Here is a 17,205-nt window from a genome sequence, read left to right as displayed (position 1 = left end):
AAGCTAGCTGCTGGGATGGAGGCTGCAAGTTCTGTGCTGGCATTTAATTCCATTATGGGGCTTACAATGCCTTGAGAGAACCTACCAGGTCTCAGCTTGTGCCATCCTCCTCACCATTTTTTGCCCTGCCTGAGCTGATGGGTGTCTGAGCTTCAGCTAACTTCTTCTTTAGAACTAGTAACCTCTCACTGCCAAGTACTCGCCAGAAAGATCAGTGTTTCTGTTGGTTTAAGGCAGAAGACTCTTGTTTTTCACTGCTATGGATGAGAAGTTTCTTTTCTCTCAGCCCTGGCTCCCAATTGCAGTAGCACTTCTCTTCTTTCCCAGCATTGCCCGAGGGTGGAGAAGCCTGTTACAAAACCCAGTGAGTGGAAGTCCCTGGCCCAGCATCAGTCAAGTAGTGGAGGGAGATGAAAAGCTTGATCTTCATTCCTCAGCCTTTTTATTTTATAAAATCTTACGAAGGTTTCCCTGAAGGTTTGAGATATGACAGACTCAAAAGAGAAGCTCATTTGGAGGGTGCCACCAGCCACCAGAGCGCTTGATTTCCAGGTGGATAAGCCACAGGGTGGCAGTTTCTCTCATGAATTCTGCCAGATTGGGCAAGGCACAACTTCCCAGTCAGTCCTCTCTTTGCCTGAAGAAACATCCCCTTGTTTTGCACATCCTAGGCCAGCCTTACTGTGTCACTGCAGGACAGTAGGAATGTTGTTCTTGACCAGAGCTTCTCTGTGCATCCCTCAGCACCGTTTGTTTGAGAAGGTGCTGCTTTCTTCCCTAATCTCATATCACTGCAGGGATGATTCTCTCCGAGGCCACTTCCCCACACCAGGAGCTGCTGATGGTGCTGCTAGATGGGACTCGGGGGCTGTTGCCTGCTCACAGTTGAGTGCTGGTAGGAGTGGTGTGAAACAGTTGCCCTGCATCTGGAAGAACAGGTCTCCTGCTAAACATCAGGGGGAAAATAGGAAGGAAATGGACCCAGCACTGGTCCCGAAGGAAGACGTGGATGGACCTTTCCCATCTAGGAGGTCTCAGAGGAGGTGTCATTCTAGAAGAAGTCTTAGAAGGCTGAGGAGGGAACAGGTCTATCCTCCAACTCCACAGTCATTGCATAACAGAAGGGCACACCTTCTGCACCAGCCTCAAAGGGTTCTTCTGGGTCCAGCTCTTCAGGCTGTCACACATCTTATGGGGGACCTTCAAAAATCCTCATTCCTATGCGCCTTTGCAGGAACTTGCAGTACTTCCACATTGCTTAACATACCTTTTTTGGTGCACTTCCATCCTCGTCAGTCTTCTCACCCCAGAAACCACCTTAAACAGCTCTTCCACATCTGCTCTGGGGCCACAGGCCTCCTAGAGATGAGTCTTCAAAGAGGGGGCTGGAAGGGACAGGTCTTGGCCTCTGCTAGGGTGGATGGTGGTGTGGATGTGACACACCTGCAAAAGGTTCAGCCAGAGGGATGCAACCAGAAGTGCAGTCCCACCTAGAACCACCCCTGCCTCCTTCCTGGGAAGATCTTCACCCTTCCTCTACTAGAAAGAGACTGGGCTTATCTCATGCACCCACCACACACCACCAGCCCGTGGAGTTACCTGAACTTAGTACTCATAAAGTAGCCTTTTACCAAACGAATAGTTACACATTTACCAGACAGCAAATCAATACGTGCAAGGATCACAAATCACGTTGTAGCACAGAGTGTTTAAAAGCACGGGGGCTGGTGCCATTGCTCCAGTGCCACCAGGGCTTCTCTGCCTGGGCAGCACTCACCAGGCTCCTGCAGAAATGGCCCAGCTGCTCCCTGCTCCTCCACAACTCACCACCACGCTGGTTCTGCTCCTGTCCATGCTCCCTGTGGCTGCTGGGGGGAAGCTGCTGGTGGTGCCAGTGGATGGGAGCCACTGGCTCAGCATGACGGAGGTGCTGGACCAGCTCAAGCTGAAGGGACACGAAATAGTCGTCGTTGCACCTGAGCATAATTTATACATAAAGCCAAGAGAGAGCTTTGTTATGAAAAGCTACCCAGTCAGCTTCACTCAGGAAGAACTGGAGCAGACTTTCTGGACAACTGCTCAGAATGCCTTTGCCAAAGGACCCCTCCTGGAAAGAATTCTGAAAACTTACGAAGGAGTGAAAAATACTTCTGCCATCTTCCTGGATACCTGTACAAGCTTACTGCACAACAACCAGCTGGTCAGATACCTTGAGGAGAGCAAGTTTGATGCTATCTTCACAGATCCGATCCTACCCTGTGGGCAGATCCTGGCTGAGCATCTCGCTATCCCTTCCGTAGCTTTCTTGCAGCAAATGCCATGTGGTTTAGAATTTGAAGCCACTCAGTGTCCCAATCCCCCTTCTTATATCCCCAGGGTGTTCACAGACCTTCCAGACCGTATGAACTTTTTCCAGCGGGTGAAGAACTTCGTGTTTGACTTCCCAAATTATTTCATGTGTGATGTTCTCTATCAATCCTACGAAAAACTGGCTTCTGAGTTCCTTCATCGGGAGGTGACGGTGATTGAGCTCTTAAGCCACGTCTCCGTCTGGGTGATGAAGCTAGACTTTGTTTTACACTACCCCAGACCACTGATGCCCAACATGATTTTAGCTGGAGGAGTGAACTGTGCTCACAAGAAGCTGACTCAGGTGGGTCGTGCTCTGTTGTTTGTTGTCAACCTTGTGGGCTCTGGCCGACTCTGAAAGTTGGCAACACTAGTTTTGTTAGGAAGGGCTCTCTCTCTCTGGGGGACAGTGGAAGGATTTCCAACTGCTTTTGCTTTGCAAAGAGGTGCCAGTACTTGTTTCACTGTGAAGATGGAGAAAGTGTTGTGTATGGAATTAGCTCTGGGAAACACCCCATTGGTCCCGTGCCTCTGCTCAGAGCCAGAGCACGAGAGCAAGTTCCTCAGTGCCTGCTCACTGAGGGCTGCTGATGTGCTGCAAGGCAGCCTTTCATTCTTTAAGACCTTCCTTCATCCTCTGGTCCAACCTGTTGTTGCTGATTTCCTCGACGTTCCTGACTTTTTTCCTTTAAAGAAGGATCCCATGTGTTTCAGATTGTCATGGACTCATAAAACACTTCTTATATGCAGGCCTGTCGGTGAACCTCCTGGTCAAAGTAGGTCCAGTCAGTTCAGGTTGTTCCACTCCATGTCTTGTCAAGTTTTGAGTATCTCCTGTGACCCTTGTAATGAAAACACTTTATTATAGCCCATTTATTATTGTATGCAGCTTGGATTTTCCAGGCTGTGGCCTGTGTCTGTTGCCTCTTGTTCTGTCACTGTGGATCTCTGAGAAGAGTGTGGCTTGCTCTTCTTTATGCCTTCCTGCTAAAGGTGTTTGAGACAGCAATAAGATCTCATTAGCCTTCTCTTCTGAATCCTGAGCCAGCTTCTGTTGGTCCATTTTCTCTATGCCTCCTTGTTTAAAGCACCTTCAGAATAAGAACTAATTCTGAAGCATTTTTCAGAGGATTCACACTTGGCACTGGGTCTAGAGAAGCAGAGATGGAGTAAAAAGTATCACTAAACCTATGAAGAGAACTCTGACAGAGACCTCTGAAGCCCTGAAAGGTGCAGCAAAGGTGAAAGGGGAACTGATATGTGGCCTCTCCCAATATTTGACCTGTGACTTATGCCAAAGTGAGGCAGCAGCACGTTTGAAGCAAAGAACAGGCAGAACCTTTTCACACATAATCAACAAACCTGCCCCTCAACACCAGCAGGACAAAAATCTATGAGTTTAGAAAGTTAATAAGAGGTACATTCTGACTGCCAGGATTTGTGGACTTAGAAATCATGGGTTCCCCTAACTGAGGGTGGTCACTGTACATTAGTGGTGGGGTGGCTTTTTTTGGTCTGTGTGTGGGTTTTTTCAGCTCTTTTATGTTCTTCTATAGCATGATATTAGTGTTGTACAGATAATACATGCCTGGCTGAGATGTTAGCAGAAGTTAAAGCCTCCGTGGAAGTGACTTTACATCAACTGTGAGATCTGAGGGCCCTCATCTGCTACTCCAGGGTGACTACCTGAGTGTGTAGTGCCACCTTAGGGCATATGTCATGCTGCACCTCCTGCTTACTGAGAGATCTTCTCCTCTGTATGGCTGAAGAGGGAACAGGCACTCCCAGGTGCTGCAGCTAACTCCTTCTATCCACCTCCTGCAGTTTATGGTCTGTTCCTATCACCTCACTGTCAGCTAGAGAGAAAGTTCTGCTTCAACAGGCTGCAGAATGGGACTGGAACCATGTCTGAAACTCCCTCCTCCTTAATGCAGTTTCCTTAGATGTTACAGTCCTTCCCGATTGGTCTTTGTTGTGGTTTTTTTTTGAGAATCACTTTTTTTAACACGCCCCATGGAAAAACCTCCTGTCAAAAAAACCTACCTTCTTAGGACCTTCTTAGTATTAGCCTTGGATGTGCTTATCATAGAATGGTTTGAGTTGGAAGGGACTGTAGATATCATCTAGATCCAACCCCCTGCATGGGCAGGGACACCTCCTACCAGACCAGGTTGCTCAGAGAACAACCAACCTGGCCTTCAGCACTTCCAGGGATGGGACTTGCATACCCAGGTACATTTGGAAAAGGTAGATATTTGATGAACCAGATTTCCCATCACTCCTACCTGCTTCAAGACAGCTCTTCCAGGCTGCTGCACATCATGAAGAAACAGAGCTTCCTCCCACTAGGTGTGCTTGGCTGGGGGTCTAAAACAAACAGCTCCTCCTCTCCAGCCAGTGTTCTGTGCAGGGCAGGAAAGCAGATCAGATATATATGCAAAAAGATCTTAAAAGTTGGACTAAAAGGTACAAATCTGATTACCTGAATGTTCGGATATCAGGGAATTAGGGTAACAAACCAACAGAGTATGCAAATAACCAAATAACCAGTAACTGTTACAAAAAGACTTAATTGTTTGAGTGTTAACTTATGAATTGGACTTACACTGGATATGGAAAGATGACTAAATCCCTTAAGGCAATGTGGTAAGACAATGATTGCAATCTTCCCTCTTATGTTTAAAAGGATCCCAAATCTTAAAGTTCCAAAGCTTGAAAGTTGAAGCCTTCTCTAAGATGTTCAAGCCAGCTAATGAAGAGATGGGCAAGAATTCATCTGTAGGGATGTGATATTTCTTACCCTTTGTTTGATTTTGGTTGGGTGTTCCTTTCTCTCAGCCTCTTGAGGAGTGACCAATGGAGCAGATGACCCTGCTGGAGGGGAGAAGGTCCAGCAGCCTCCCAGGGAAAGTGTGCAGGAGTCTCCCTGGTCAAAGATGGGACCAGGCTTTTCTAGAACAAAGGGCTTGGCTGCTGTCATTTAACTACCTGACATACCTCCAGAATTCCCTGTTGGAGAACAAAAGGAAACAGAGGAAAGAACCAGGAAAGCCCTTTTCCTGACTAAGCAAATTCATGTCTTTATCTACCTGTTCTTCTTGTACCTCCATTTGGCCTAGTTGGGACCAGGCTGGGCCCTGTGTTCTTCAACACAGGAGAGCAGCTGGTGTCACAGCTACAGCTTGGCCTTCTACTGGTATTTGAAGGGTGTTACCAGTTCAGGGTTTGTGTGCTTTGCTTTCCCTTGGGAACCCTCCAGCTCCAGGCTGAGGGCAGTGAAACAGAGAGAGAAACTGAACCATAGAGGGAAACTGAGGGAAGGACATTGAGGCAGGGACACCACTTTGTTCCTAGGCACCAATTTCATTCACCATCTACCCACTGGGTATCCATGGCATCATTTGCTGCAGCTTCAGCCCAGGTTCTCAGGAATTATTAGGCACTTAAATCCCATTCAAATCAACCTGATTTGGATCTCCAAACAAGTCCTGGGCGTGGGACTCTCTTCCACATCAGGTCAGCCAAGCTGTTGGAGAGGCAAACCTTCAACATCTCAGAAGTGAAAAGCTTTTCCCCAGTGTTCAGGTCGAATCTCTTCAGCTGCAGTTTGTGGCTCTGGTTTGGCTCTTTCTTTCCTGCTGCCCAGAGAAGTTTGGCTCCATCATTATTTCTTCCTGTTGAGCAGCTGCAGGCTCTGGGTTGGTCTTAGAGAGAACAGGATTTTGGGGTCGGTTTGGGTTTTTTTGGCCTTAAAAATCTTATCGTAGCACAGATCAAAGGAGCTCAGAAGCTCTGTCCTCCCCTTCTTCTGGCAAGTGCAAGTGTGGACTTCTCTGGGCTCATAATCTGGTATTAAGAACTTTCAAGAAGGTTTGACCTCTAGCCTCTTTGCCTCTGAACTCTTTGAGGCCCCTCTTGAGCAAGAACCACACTTTTTTTGCTGCATCAGTGTTGATATCAAAAGGTGTTTGGTTAATATGTTATCCAAACTTTGGTGACCACCACTCCCTGACGTTGGCTCCTGCTTCATGTGTAGAACATCATGTGGTGAACTCCAGGCACCTTTCTGAGGAAAGGTGAGGAGAAGGGAGAAAGTTGAAGGTCTAGGTCTTGCAATATCAACAAATTCAACACACCTCTTGTACTATCAGCTCCCTGGAGAAGCTCAGTGGCTGTGGAAGCTGGGAGGCAGCACTCCTGACGTTCATCTGACACAGGACAACCAAGCACACAGGGCCTCGTTCCAAACAGAATTCCTGATCCAGAAAAATCCCTTGGCAAACAACTGCTAATCCAAGGCCCTGCTAATTGTTCAGAACCATTTATGGTAAGATAAATGCACGGAAATGCTTCTTGCTTTAGATCCCTTGGGAGCTATCTTATCGGTGCTTTTATTACCATTTAATAACATGGTCTTTAAACTCCAACAACCTCTCTCAGTAAATGATTTGTGGAGATAAATATTGAAGACCATCGAGTTATAAATGAGGTGCCACTGTTTGTTTGCTCTCACATTCTGCCTGGAAGGAGCAGCTCATTTTTTTTTTCTCCTGTCAACGGCCCCGTGGCAGTTATGTGGAGACACCAGATACAAGCTGGGCTTCTTCTTTTCCTTTCCTGCTGGAGTTTGGCAGAAGGTGGGAAGCTCTTGGTTGTGCCTCAGGATGGAAGTCACTGGCTGAGCATGCGTGTGGTTCTGGAGAGACTCTGGGAGAGGGGCCACAAAATCGTTGCGGTGGTTCCTGAAGCTGCTTTGTTCTTGAAAAGCTCCCAACGTTTCACCATCAAGACGTACTCTGTGTCTTACACACAGGAGTTTGTGGAGAGATTCTATAATTCCCTTGGTGAAAAAAGTTTTGTGAACCCCCCCTTTCTAGAAAAAATCCGTTTTGTCCTCAATAACATCTCAGAAGTGACCAGCATGTTCTCTTCCAGTTGTCGGAGCCTCTTATATGACGAAGAACTAATGAAGTACCTCCAGGACAGCAAATTTGATGCTGTCATGGTGGATCCTGTGTTGCCCTGTGGGCCAATTCTTGCGGAACATCTCTCCCTTCCATCAGTGTACTTCATGCGTGGCCTTCCATGTACCTTAGACTACAAAGCCACCCAGTGTCCCAGTCCTTATTCTTACGTGCCAAGGTCTTTCACCGAAAATTCGGATCACATGACGTTCACGGAGCGTGTGAAGAACCTCCTGGTTGGGTTTTCAGAGCAACTGCTCTGCTATGTGTTTTATTTAAAACATGAGAACTTAGCTTCTGAGTTTCTCCAGAGAGAAGTAACAGTCCTGGAACTGTTTAGCAAAGCATCCATTTGGCTGATGAGGTATGACTTCGTTTTCGAGTATCCGCGCCCAATCATGCCAAACATGGTCTATATTGGAGGCATCAACTGTGAGCAGAAGCAGCCTTTATCAAAGGTTTGTCATTGCTTACCTTGAGGGCAGAATGCATGAGTGATTATTTAAGCTTTTCCTTTTAAAATTGCTTCCTACAGTAGCATTTGTGTTGGAGGCAATCGGTGACGGGTCCCCAGGATGGTGTGATTTGGGAGTGGGAATCTCAGGTTCTGAGAGATGACCACAAGACTTGCACTGAAGGGTTTAGCTCCAGGAGGGCTCAGGTGAAGTTGGCCAAGCTGGGCCAGCTGCCTTAGCTTAGCTTGTGGTGAACATAACACCACAGCATTAGACAATCGTGGCACTTCTGCTGTATCAGATAAATTCTTAAATAATCCTAGGTCATATGATTTAACATCCTGAGCAACCTGGTCTACTGGGAGGTGTCCCTGCCCATGGCAGGTGGGTCGAATGAGATGATCTTGAAGGTCCCACTCAAACCATTCCATGATTCTATGAATACTGATTAATTGCAGGGCCAATAATGGAAAAGTGGGATTAACTCTGTGGACATAACCAGGCCAAGGCAGTAGAGGGAGCTCTGAAGTTGTGTAAGCAGCTGCGTGAGGTAGCAATTCAGAGGATGATTGAAAAAAGAAGCCTTCAGGATTCTATTTACCCTCCTTCCCCAAAATGTTCTTCCCTAAAGTGAGCAGCTGCCAGTCACTTATTCTGTTTTCCAAGCCCACAGTCACGTTGCAGCAGCAGCAGTTCTTGCTAAGCTTGTATTATTGCTATTGCAGACTCAGGGCTTTCACTTGATAATGGAGGGACAAATCTGAAGATAAACCTTATCACCAAACACATGGCCTATCAAATCTCTGCCAATCATTGCTTCTTGTGGAGACTCTGAGAGGGCAAAGTAATCTGAAGGTCAGAGTTTGGCTCCCAGTTTTGCCTCCAATCCGTGGAGCAGACTCGAGGTGGGGAGTTCATCATCAACTGGGTGATTGCTGAGTCAGGTGGTGCCTCCCATTCATAACTTGGTTTCAGTGGGATCCGTGGCTTGGCACTTCATGAGAGGGCAAGGGGTGGTGGATTAAAACTGGAGGAGGGGAGATTTAGGTGAGACATGAGGAGGAAATTCTTTAGTGTGAGGGTGGTGAGACCCTGGCCCAGGTTGCCCAGAGAAGCTGTGGCTGCCCCATCCCTGGAAGTGTCCAAGGGCAGGTTGGATGGGGCTTGGAGCAACCTGGTCGGGTGGGAGGTGTCCCTGCCCATGGCAGGGGGGTTGGATCTAGATGATCCTTAAGGTCCTTTCCAACCCAAACCATTCCATGATTCTAAGATTCGAACCCTCTTATTTCGAGCATTCAACTTCCCCTCCCTGTGCCCAGATGCCGAAAACCTTCACCCCGTGCACAGATAAATCCAACCTTTACCCACAGTTAAAAATTACTCTCCTTTCTGCCCACAAACAGACAGTCTGTTAAAAATTAAACACGTAACCTTAACTTAAGATTAAAGTGCAAAGTGCCCCACGATTCGCTTCTTGTCCCCCGCGCTCGTTTTGCGGCCGTTAGAAACTTTGGGGGCAGCAGAAGGAAAATGGCTTCTTCCAATCCAGGCTTTAGTTCCTTTGCCTCTTGGCTCGTGTCTTTCCTGCTCCTGTGGACCTTTTCTGAAGGTGGAAAGCTTTTGGTTGTACCCATCGATGGCAGCCACTGGCTCAGCATGCGCCCGGTGGTGGAGCGGCTCAGCCAGAGGGGACACGGGATCGTGGTGGTTGCTCCAGAGGCAAATCTACGGATAGGCTCCTCAGTGCATTACACCCTGAAGACATACTCTGTGCCTTACACCAAGGAGTATCTGGAGGCAGAGTTTAAGAAGTTGGGCTACAGGAGCTTCACACCTCAACCCTTCTTGGAGAAATTCTCCAAAATGGCAAATATTTCGAGCGCCTTCTTTGAGTCCTGCCAACGCCTTCTGTCCGACAAGGAGCTGGTCGAGCACCTTGAAGAGAGCCAGTTTGATGCTGTCTTGATGGATCCCTTTTTCCCATGTGGACAGATAGTGGCTGAACATCTCTCCCTGCCTTCCGTGTACCTCATCCGGGGCCTGCCCTGCAGCCTTGACTTCCAAGCCACCCTCTGCCCAAATCCTCCTTCTTACATTCCCAGGTCCTTCACCCGCTTCACGGACCGCATGGCGTTCCTGCAGCGCCTGGGCAACCTCCTGGCTGCCCTGAGCAGCTCCTTGCCTTGCAGCTTTCTTTTTGCCCCCTATGATGGGCTGATCAAAGAGTTCCTCCACCGAGAGGCCACACTGCTTGAGCTGTTCAGCCACGCCTCTATCTGGCTGATGAAATATGACTTTGTCTTTGAGTACCCCAGGCCCCTAATGCCTAACATGGTCTTGGTTGGAGGGATAAGCTGCACTCAGGAAAAAGGATTATCTCAGGTTAGTGACCTGCCCCCTCCCTGCCCAGTTTAGCTGGGCTAAACATCTCACCATGGGGTGGAGCTCCTGGCAGTGACAACAAGAGGAGAACACCTGCCTTAGGAAAGGCTGAGAGACCTGGGGCTGCTCAGTCTAGAGAGGAGAAGACTGAGGGGGGGACCTAATTAGTGTCTATCAATACATGAGGGCATCAAGAAGGCAGGGACAAGCTCTTGTCACTTGTGCCCTGGGACAGGACGAGGGACAACGGACTCAAAGTTGAGCACAGGAAGTTGCACCTCAACACTAGGAGAAACTTCTTTCCTGTGAGGGTGACAGAGCCCTGGGACAGGCTGCCCAGAGAGGCTGTGGAGTCTCCTTCTCTGGAGACTTTCCAGACCTGTCTGGGTGCCTTTTTGAGTGACCTGCCCTAGTTTTTTTTGGTCCTGCTCTGGCAGGGGGGTTGGACTTGATGATTTTCAGAGGTCCCTTCCGACCCCTGACATTCTGTGATTCTGTGGAAGAAGGAGGTGGCAGGGGCTGGGGAAGCACTGTGCCCCTCTGCACCCCTTGTGCAAGGAGGGGTTCTGTGAGACACCTCCAGGTTCCCAGACGAGCAGGCAGGAAAAGCTGGGCTTTTCCCTCAAATTTTTCCTCAGCAGTTTCTTTCCAGTAGTTTCATTTTGTATTCCAGGACTGGGTGCCAGCTGGGGAGCTGCAGCAGCCCAAATCACACTAGTCTTCTGCCCTTGAGAGAAGGACCATTTCTTCAGGGATTTCAGACCTGGGTGAAATCCCCACCACCTAGTGAAGCAGCAACAGATCTCCCTCTTTTGTGGAAAAGACCCTGTCCCAGACCTGGACTGCAACTCTGTTTTGCTTGAACTTCCTAAATGTGGGATATTTTCCATTAAGAAATCCTCCTAATTCTTAGTGTTCTCTCTCAGTGGGTGTCCCCTGCAGGTCATGTGTTGCACCCACCAGCACAAGCAGATGCTGGTCAAAAAGGACGTGAGTGAAAACAACCCATCTACTCCCAAAGCAGGGCTACAAAAAGTTCCCTACTGGTTGTGGTGTTTCTGAGCAGAAAGTCAGACCTTGGCACATGGGAACATCTAAAGAACAAACTAAACCTGACGTGGCTGGTCCCGAAGAACAGAAATAGGGTTCAACGTGCCCTGAAATAGCTGCACGTGTCCCACTGCAGCAGGAACTGCCAAAGAATTCCATCCCAAAAGCATGTTTGTCATTTGGGGAGGATTTTGCAGTTCCCAGATGAGCCCTGAGTTCCCCACCAGGCATCCATGCCACCTTAACTCAGAGTGTTTCTTCAGAGAAATCTGGTAAAGACAGAACCAGGTGCTGAAATTGAAGTTCCAGTTCACCTCCTTTGCCCCCAGAGGAAGATCAGGTCTGCTTCTCAGGGGGCACAGCCCTCACCAAACCTCCCACAGCTCCTCCTCTTTGGCATCCAGTCTCCAGCAAAGGGCCACACACTCTGGTCAGCCTCCAAGGTACCTGATGGAGTGTGAACCCAGAGGGTCAATCTCAGTTATCCTCTCAGACCCTAGAGAGAACATTCCAATTGCCAGGCTTATGGAAACATCTAGTTAATGTTATCCCCTCATTTCACTCTGATGCTGCAACAATTCCCTCCAGTTTTGTCTCTCCTCTCCTGGCTTTACCAAGGATTTTTTTTTCTATGCAATAGGATTTTTCCTCCAGCCTTTGGCTGGTTTTGTGCTCCATCAGAATCCTTTTGTTCTCGGATCCAAGCGACAGATCTCCTAGTTCTTCTTTTACTGTCAGTCAAAGGAAATGGATTTAAACAAACCAACTGGCAGCAGTTCAATATTATCCTACTCAGAGCAGACCCAATGAATCCAGAGATAAGTCAGAGATACCTGCTCTCAGAAGACTTTTCAAAAGCCTCAATCTCTCTTGCAGCTGCACGGCCTGAGAAGAAGAGCATCGGCTCGAAATCCAGAGCATCTGAGTGGCAACGACTGTGAAAATAAACCACCATGAGGGGTTGGGGTTTGGGGTTTTTTTGGGGTGGTTCTGGGACTCGTTTTCACACGGAGAAGTAATTTTCCTGATGGTGGAACTGTTGTGTCGCCTGTTCATGTCGTTGCCTTCCCATCTAGGGGGTTATTTTGGGGGGCACGTGACAGATGTTAAGAGCTTGTGACGTGGAAGGGGCTTTTTGGCTAAGGATGTGCTTTTGTGTTGGCAGGAATTTGAAGCTATTGTGAATGCCTCTGGAGAACATGGCATCGTTGTCTTCTCGCTGGGCTCCATGGTCTCCGACATTCCCAAGGAGAGAGCCAAAGAAATCGCAAAAGCCTTGGGAACAGTCCCTCAAACGGTACGATTTCCATCCCCCCCCCCCGCCCCTTCCCAGCACAGCAGGTCCATGTGGTTTTCAAACACAGCACCTGGTCACCTCCAGCTTTCAGTGCCCTTGGTCCTCCCTTCTTTCTTCTGCTCTGTGATGCCAGAAGAGACTATCATCCCAGCTCCTCTGCGCGATGAAACGGGTTTCCTGCACCACAAAACGGGTTTCCTGCACCAGAAAACAGGTCTTCTGCACCACAAAATGGGTCTTCTGCACCACGGATGTTCTGAGCTGTGCTTTTTGAGGAGCAGCAAGAGGCCAGCTGCTGAGAACTGACAGGGTGGTTACTTCTCTTGGCAGGTTTTATGGCGCTACACGGGAGAGGTGCCCCCCAACCTGCCGAAGAACGTAAAGCTCGTCAAGTGGCTGCCACAGAATGATCTTCTAGGTAGGTCTGAGATACCTTGAGTGGTACCAGTGGGTTTCTGGTAATGCTGTTGTAAGGCCCCATCAGCATCATTGTGTAGATGTCGTGCTGAGGGACATGGTTTAAGCACTGGACTTGGTAGAGTTAGGTTTATGGCTGGTAGAGTTAGGTTGTGGTTGGACTCAGTGACCTTAAAGGTCTTTTCCAACCAGAATGACCCTGTGATTTCAGCTGACTCCCCCTGTCACTGTGGGTCACAGGAATTCCCAACAGCCTTTGCTGTTTGAACCAGAGCTCATCTTTTAGAATCATATCTGATTGCCCCTTCAAAATTATGAAACGACACAGTTTGGAAAGGTGTTCCACCACTGGACAAGCTTTCCTGTCAAAAATGGGGGTCTTTATCTCTGACGACAATCACAGAATGTGTGGGGTTGGAAGGGGCCTTCACAGGTCATCTTGTCAGTCCAGCCCCCCCTGCAGTGCACAGGGACCTTTCTAACTAGCTCAGATTGCTCAAAGCCCCATCAAGCCCCACCTGGAATGTCTCCAGGGATGGGGCCTCCACCACCTCTCTGGGCAACCTGTTCCAGTCTTAACACCCAGACATGGGTGTTTTGTCTACTGACCTGAAAAGGAAATGGAAGGTCCCTGAGGGAGCATTTCCAGACAGGTTGTTGGGCTTTTCAAGTGGTGCAAATGGCTCGTGCTGTTGCCAGGGGTTGCACTTGCTGGTCAGACAAGAGGGCTCAGCTGTGGGGGGGCTCTGCAACACCAGCAAGTGGCAGACACAGTAAAGAAACAAGCAATGATGACACCCTCTTTAACCTCGTTTGGCTCTGGTTTCATCCTAAAAACCTGAGAAGCTTTGGAGGATTATCCAGGGCTTTCCAGGGATTACCCAAACTAGGGCAGAGCTCTACAACCCCAGGTTCATTCAGTCCTGTGTCGTGTCCTGTCCTCTGCAGCCCTCAGCCTGGCCCCATCCTCTGGATCTGTACCTCCTTTGGGTGCAAGTTTTCCCCCAGGGACGGATCACTGTGCTGTCAACAAACCCAAAAGCTCAGCAAGCCTGTCTTTCCTCCACAGCCCACCCCAAGACTCGTGCCTTTATCACCCATGGAGGCTCCCATGGTGTCTACGAGGGCATCTGCAACGCAGTCCCCATGGTCCTGATGCCACTCTTTGGAGACCAGATGGACAACGCCAAGCGAGTGGAGTCCCGAGGAGCAGGACTGACCCTGAATATTCTGGAAATGACCTCTGAGGACATCTCCACAGCCCTGAAAGCAGTTATTAATGATAAAAAGTCAGTTGTAGAAGCACAGCCTTTCTTCTTCTCCTCCTCTTGTGTAACTCCAGCTTCCAGCTTAGCAGATACTACTAATCTGTTCTTAGGTGCCTCCTCGTGTCAAAGTTACATCTTTGAGGAGCTGGTGCTTGCCCTGGGTTAACCTCATCCTGGCCCTGCAACAGCTCCATCCTCTTCCTCACTGCCTGGGATTCTAATCATTGGGTGACAAGAATTGGCTGATAGGAAAGGCTGCAGAGAAGATGAGGAGGGAGGGGGTTGGAAGTGGAAGGGAAGACATCATGTTGACACAAGATGTGTCACCTGCTTGAAGCCAAATTTGACACACTTGGCCACAAGGGTGGTGCAAAAGGCAAGTGGTGAAGGGAGATGTGGCAAACTCCTTTGATTTCCCCCACCCCAGGGGTGGCTTGGGTCAGTGAGGAGCATGGAAAGGTTGGAAGGCTCAAGTGCCTGGCTGGTTTTCTTCTGCACAGCAGCAAGTGGCAGTGGCAAGTGCCTCAGGATAGTCCAGATTCCTTCCCCAGGGAAGGCAATTTGCCCAGGCTGGGTAATTCCAGCAGGGAGCAGGAGGAATATCTACTGAGGAGGTCCAGGGAACCACTCCAGGTATTGCAGCCAACCTACCCAAGGTGTTTGAAGGCACCACAGCTTTAAGACACACCCTCCTTTTCCCTGCTCCTGTTCCCAGTCCTTGGCGTCCCCTTTCCCCGCCAAGTTTCCAAAAACCCAGCACCTTTTTTGGGCCTGTTTCCATCCTTCCTGCAGCAAGACTGCTACTCATGCATCTTGTTCTTTGCCTGGACAGCTTTTCTCCAGCCAGCCTCAGGTTCCAGCCAGGTGCCTCCATCCTTCAGCCCATTTTGCTGAGACCTCCAACGAAGCTTTTTCTGACTCCCTTTCTCTTTTATCCCTCGTTGGAAAGCAGCTCTTTCATGGGCCTGTAGCTTCCCCATTATCCTACTGGTGGGGTGGTGGGGAACACCACCAGAGGAGCCCCCAGTGGGCCACCAGACAACTGACCCTGCACCCCCTTTTTTTTTTTTCCTCTGGAGAGGGGACACAAGCCCCTGCAAACACCCCATGTCTTTTCTTGGCAGGTACAAAGAGAACATCCAGCGCCTCTCGGACCTTCACCTGGACAGGCCCATCCACCCCCTGGACCTGGCCGTGCACTGGGTGGAGTTTGTCATGAGACACAAAGGGGCCCCACACCTGAGGCCTGCTGCTCACGACCTGAACTGGATCCAGTACCACTCCCTGGATGTCATGGCCTTCCTCCTGGCCGTGGTGCTCCTCTCCCTCTTCATCTCCCTCAAGTGCTGCCTCTTCTGCTGCCGCAGGTGCTGCTGTAAGAAGGGAAGAACAAAAAAGGCAACCAAAGCAAAGTCCCACTAGCAGATGAAACCAATGCTAGGGAGATAAAGCCTCTGCTCCAGATCAAAAGGAGCAGAGAACATCTTAAATGTCACTAAAACAAATTGCTGACATTCAGTCAAGAGATAATACTGTTGTTTTTAAACGAGCACCACGGGAGGGGCTGCTTCACTGATATGATTCTGGCTTCCCCCTACCCTTTAATTAAGAATTTGGTTGTTCAAAGTAATTTGTGCAGGGAACATTTCGGTCACTTGGGAAGGTAGAAGTGTGAAGCCCAAGGCTCCTGGCTTCCATGTCTTGGTGCACAGAGGACTCACAGTGACATTTCTTTCAACCTCTGTACACAATGGAGAGATGAAGGGTTCTCATAAGAGTTTACTGCAAGGGCTTTAGGAGAACCTTAAGGATTCTGTAGGAGAACTTTAAGGATTCTGTAGGAGAACCTTAAAGCATTAGCAGAGCACAAGCCCAGCCCATCTTACCTGGGGTTTGTGTGTGTTTACAATCTAAAAAAGGTTTGAGCAGGAAAGTGGTTATAAAACCACTGGTGTTTTACCCAAATTCCCCCTCGGGCAGAGTGGTGTCTCTGGAGCTGACCTGGGAGGTGATCAGACCTTTGCAAGCAATGCTTATAAAACCCAACTGATCTACTCTTCATAAGTGATGTTCAGGCGAAGACCCAACCCCAGCCCTATCAATAAATCCCCCAAACTAACCATTCATGGCTCTTGTGTTTTTTAACCTCGAGAGAAGTGGGGCTGGATGCTTGTCAATCACAGAGGGAGAGGTGGAGAAGAAGCTGGTTCTGTGCCTCACTGCTTGGTCCTTGCTGAGAGGTTACCTCCTGGGGCTGCCCCAGACCCCACCACTGGGGACTGAAGAAGTCAGAGAAGAACTTCAAGGTAATATTCCAGGCTCCAAACAGGCTGGAGGAGCCCATCCCAGCAGCCTTCCTCCACACAGGAGCTGGGAGCTGTTGATTTTCTATTGCTGGCTGAAAAAGCAGGTACTTCAGCTGTCCCATCCAAGCAGACAGTCCTTCTCCTCCTCATCTCCTCAGTGCCCCCTCCTCGTGGGCATCCTCACCACCTCCAAACCATCCAGGACCAATGCCAAGGATTGCTTTTCATCCTCTGTTTTCCCCTCCCCTTCTCCTGCCCCTGGGAAACAGAAGGAAACTCTTATTTGGGACACGGGGAAGAGTCCTCATGGTGTGTACGAGCTGATCTTGCAGCTCCACTTGTTCCTGAAGTGACAGCTCTGGCTGTCCTCACGGTCCCACCTGGAGCCAGGACATCTGTGCCTCTGGAAATGAGACCCAGAGGGACCTGGCAGTGTCCATCAGACCCCCCAGCTGTGGTGGGTTGTCCTCTCTGAGCGTGGGGCTGCCTTCCAGCAGATCTGCTGCAGGAACACACTTTGCAGTGTCCTCAAGGAGAAGTTCTCCGAGTACCCGGCGGCAAACGGGCTCTGGGTCAATCCTGTGATTTTCTCTGCTTTGACAAGAGAAAAACCTCCTTGACTTCAGCTCAGATGAACAGAACGAACTATAAATAACCAGGGAGGGACTTTTGGCAAGAGCAGGGAGTGACAGGACAAAGGGGGGGACGGTTTTAAGA

General features: G+C 49.3%; 1 protein-coding gene across 22 annotated transcripts in view; it reads left to right on the top strand.

Annotated features, from left to right (window-relative positions):
• LOC127386564 (UDP-glucuronosyltransferase 1A1-like) overlaps positions 1 to 16,304 on the top strand; it is a 58,588-nt gene extending 42,284 nt beyond the window's left edge. For 17 of the 22 annotated variants that reach the window (XM_051623819.1, XM_051623820.1, XM_051623817.1 and 14 more), the window contains 4 exons: positions 12,366 to 12,497; positions 12,828 to 12,915; positions 13,984 to 14,203; positions 15,307 to 16,304. In XM_051623819.1, coding sequence (XP_051479779.1) covers positions 12,366 to 12,497; positions 12,828 to 12,915; positions 13,984 to 14,203; positions 15,307 to 15,604 — 738 coding nt within the window. In that variant the 3' untranslated portion in view covers positions 15,605 to 16,304. Of the gene's footprint in view, positions 1 to 1,693; positions 2,654 to 5,901; positions 7,772 to 9,003; positions 10,151 to 12,365; positions 12,498 to 12,827; positions 12,916 to 13,983; positions 14,204 to 15,306 lie in introns of those variants that run through there. The other 5 variants (XM_051623803.1, XM_051623804.1, XM_051623823.1 and 2 more) reach the window with 4 other exon arrangements.
• The last annotated feature ends 901 nt before the right edge of the window (positions 16,305 to 17,205 follow it).

Source organism: Apus apus, chromosome 6 (genome assembly GCF_020740795.1).
Source record: "Apus apus isolate bApuApu2 chromosome 6, bApuApu2.pri.cur, whole genome shotgun sequence".
Classification (NCBI taxonomy): domain Eukaryota; kingdom Metazoa; phylum Chordata; class Aves; order Apodiformes; family Apodidae; genus Apus; species Apus apus.
The sequence above is the reverse complement of the archived record's forward strand: the minus strand, read 5'-3'. Positions and strand labels throughout refer to the sequence as shown.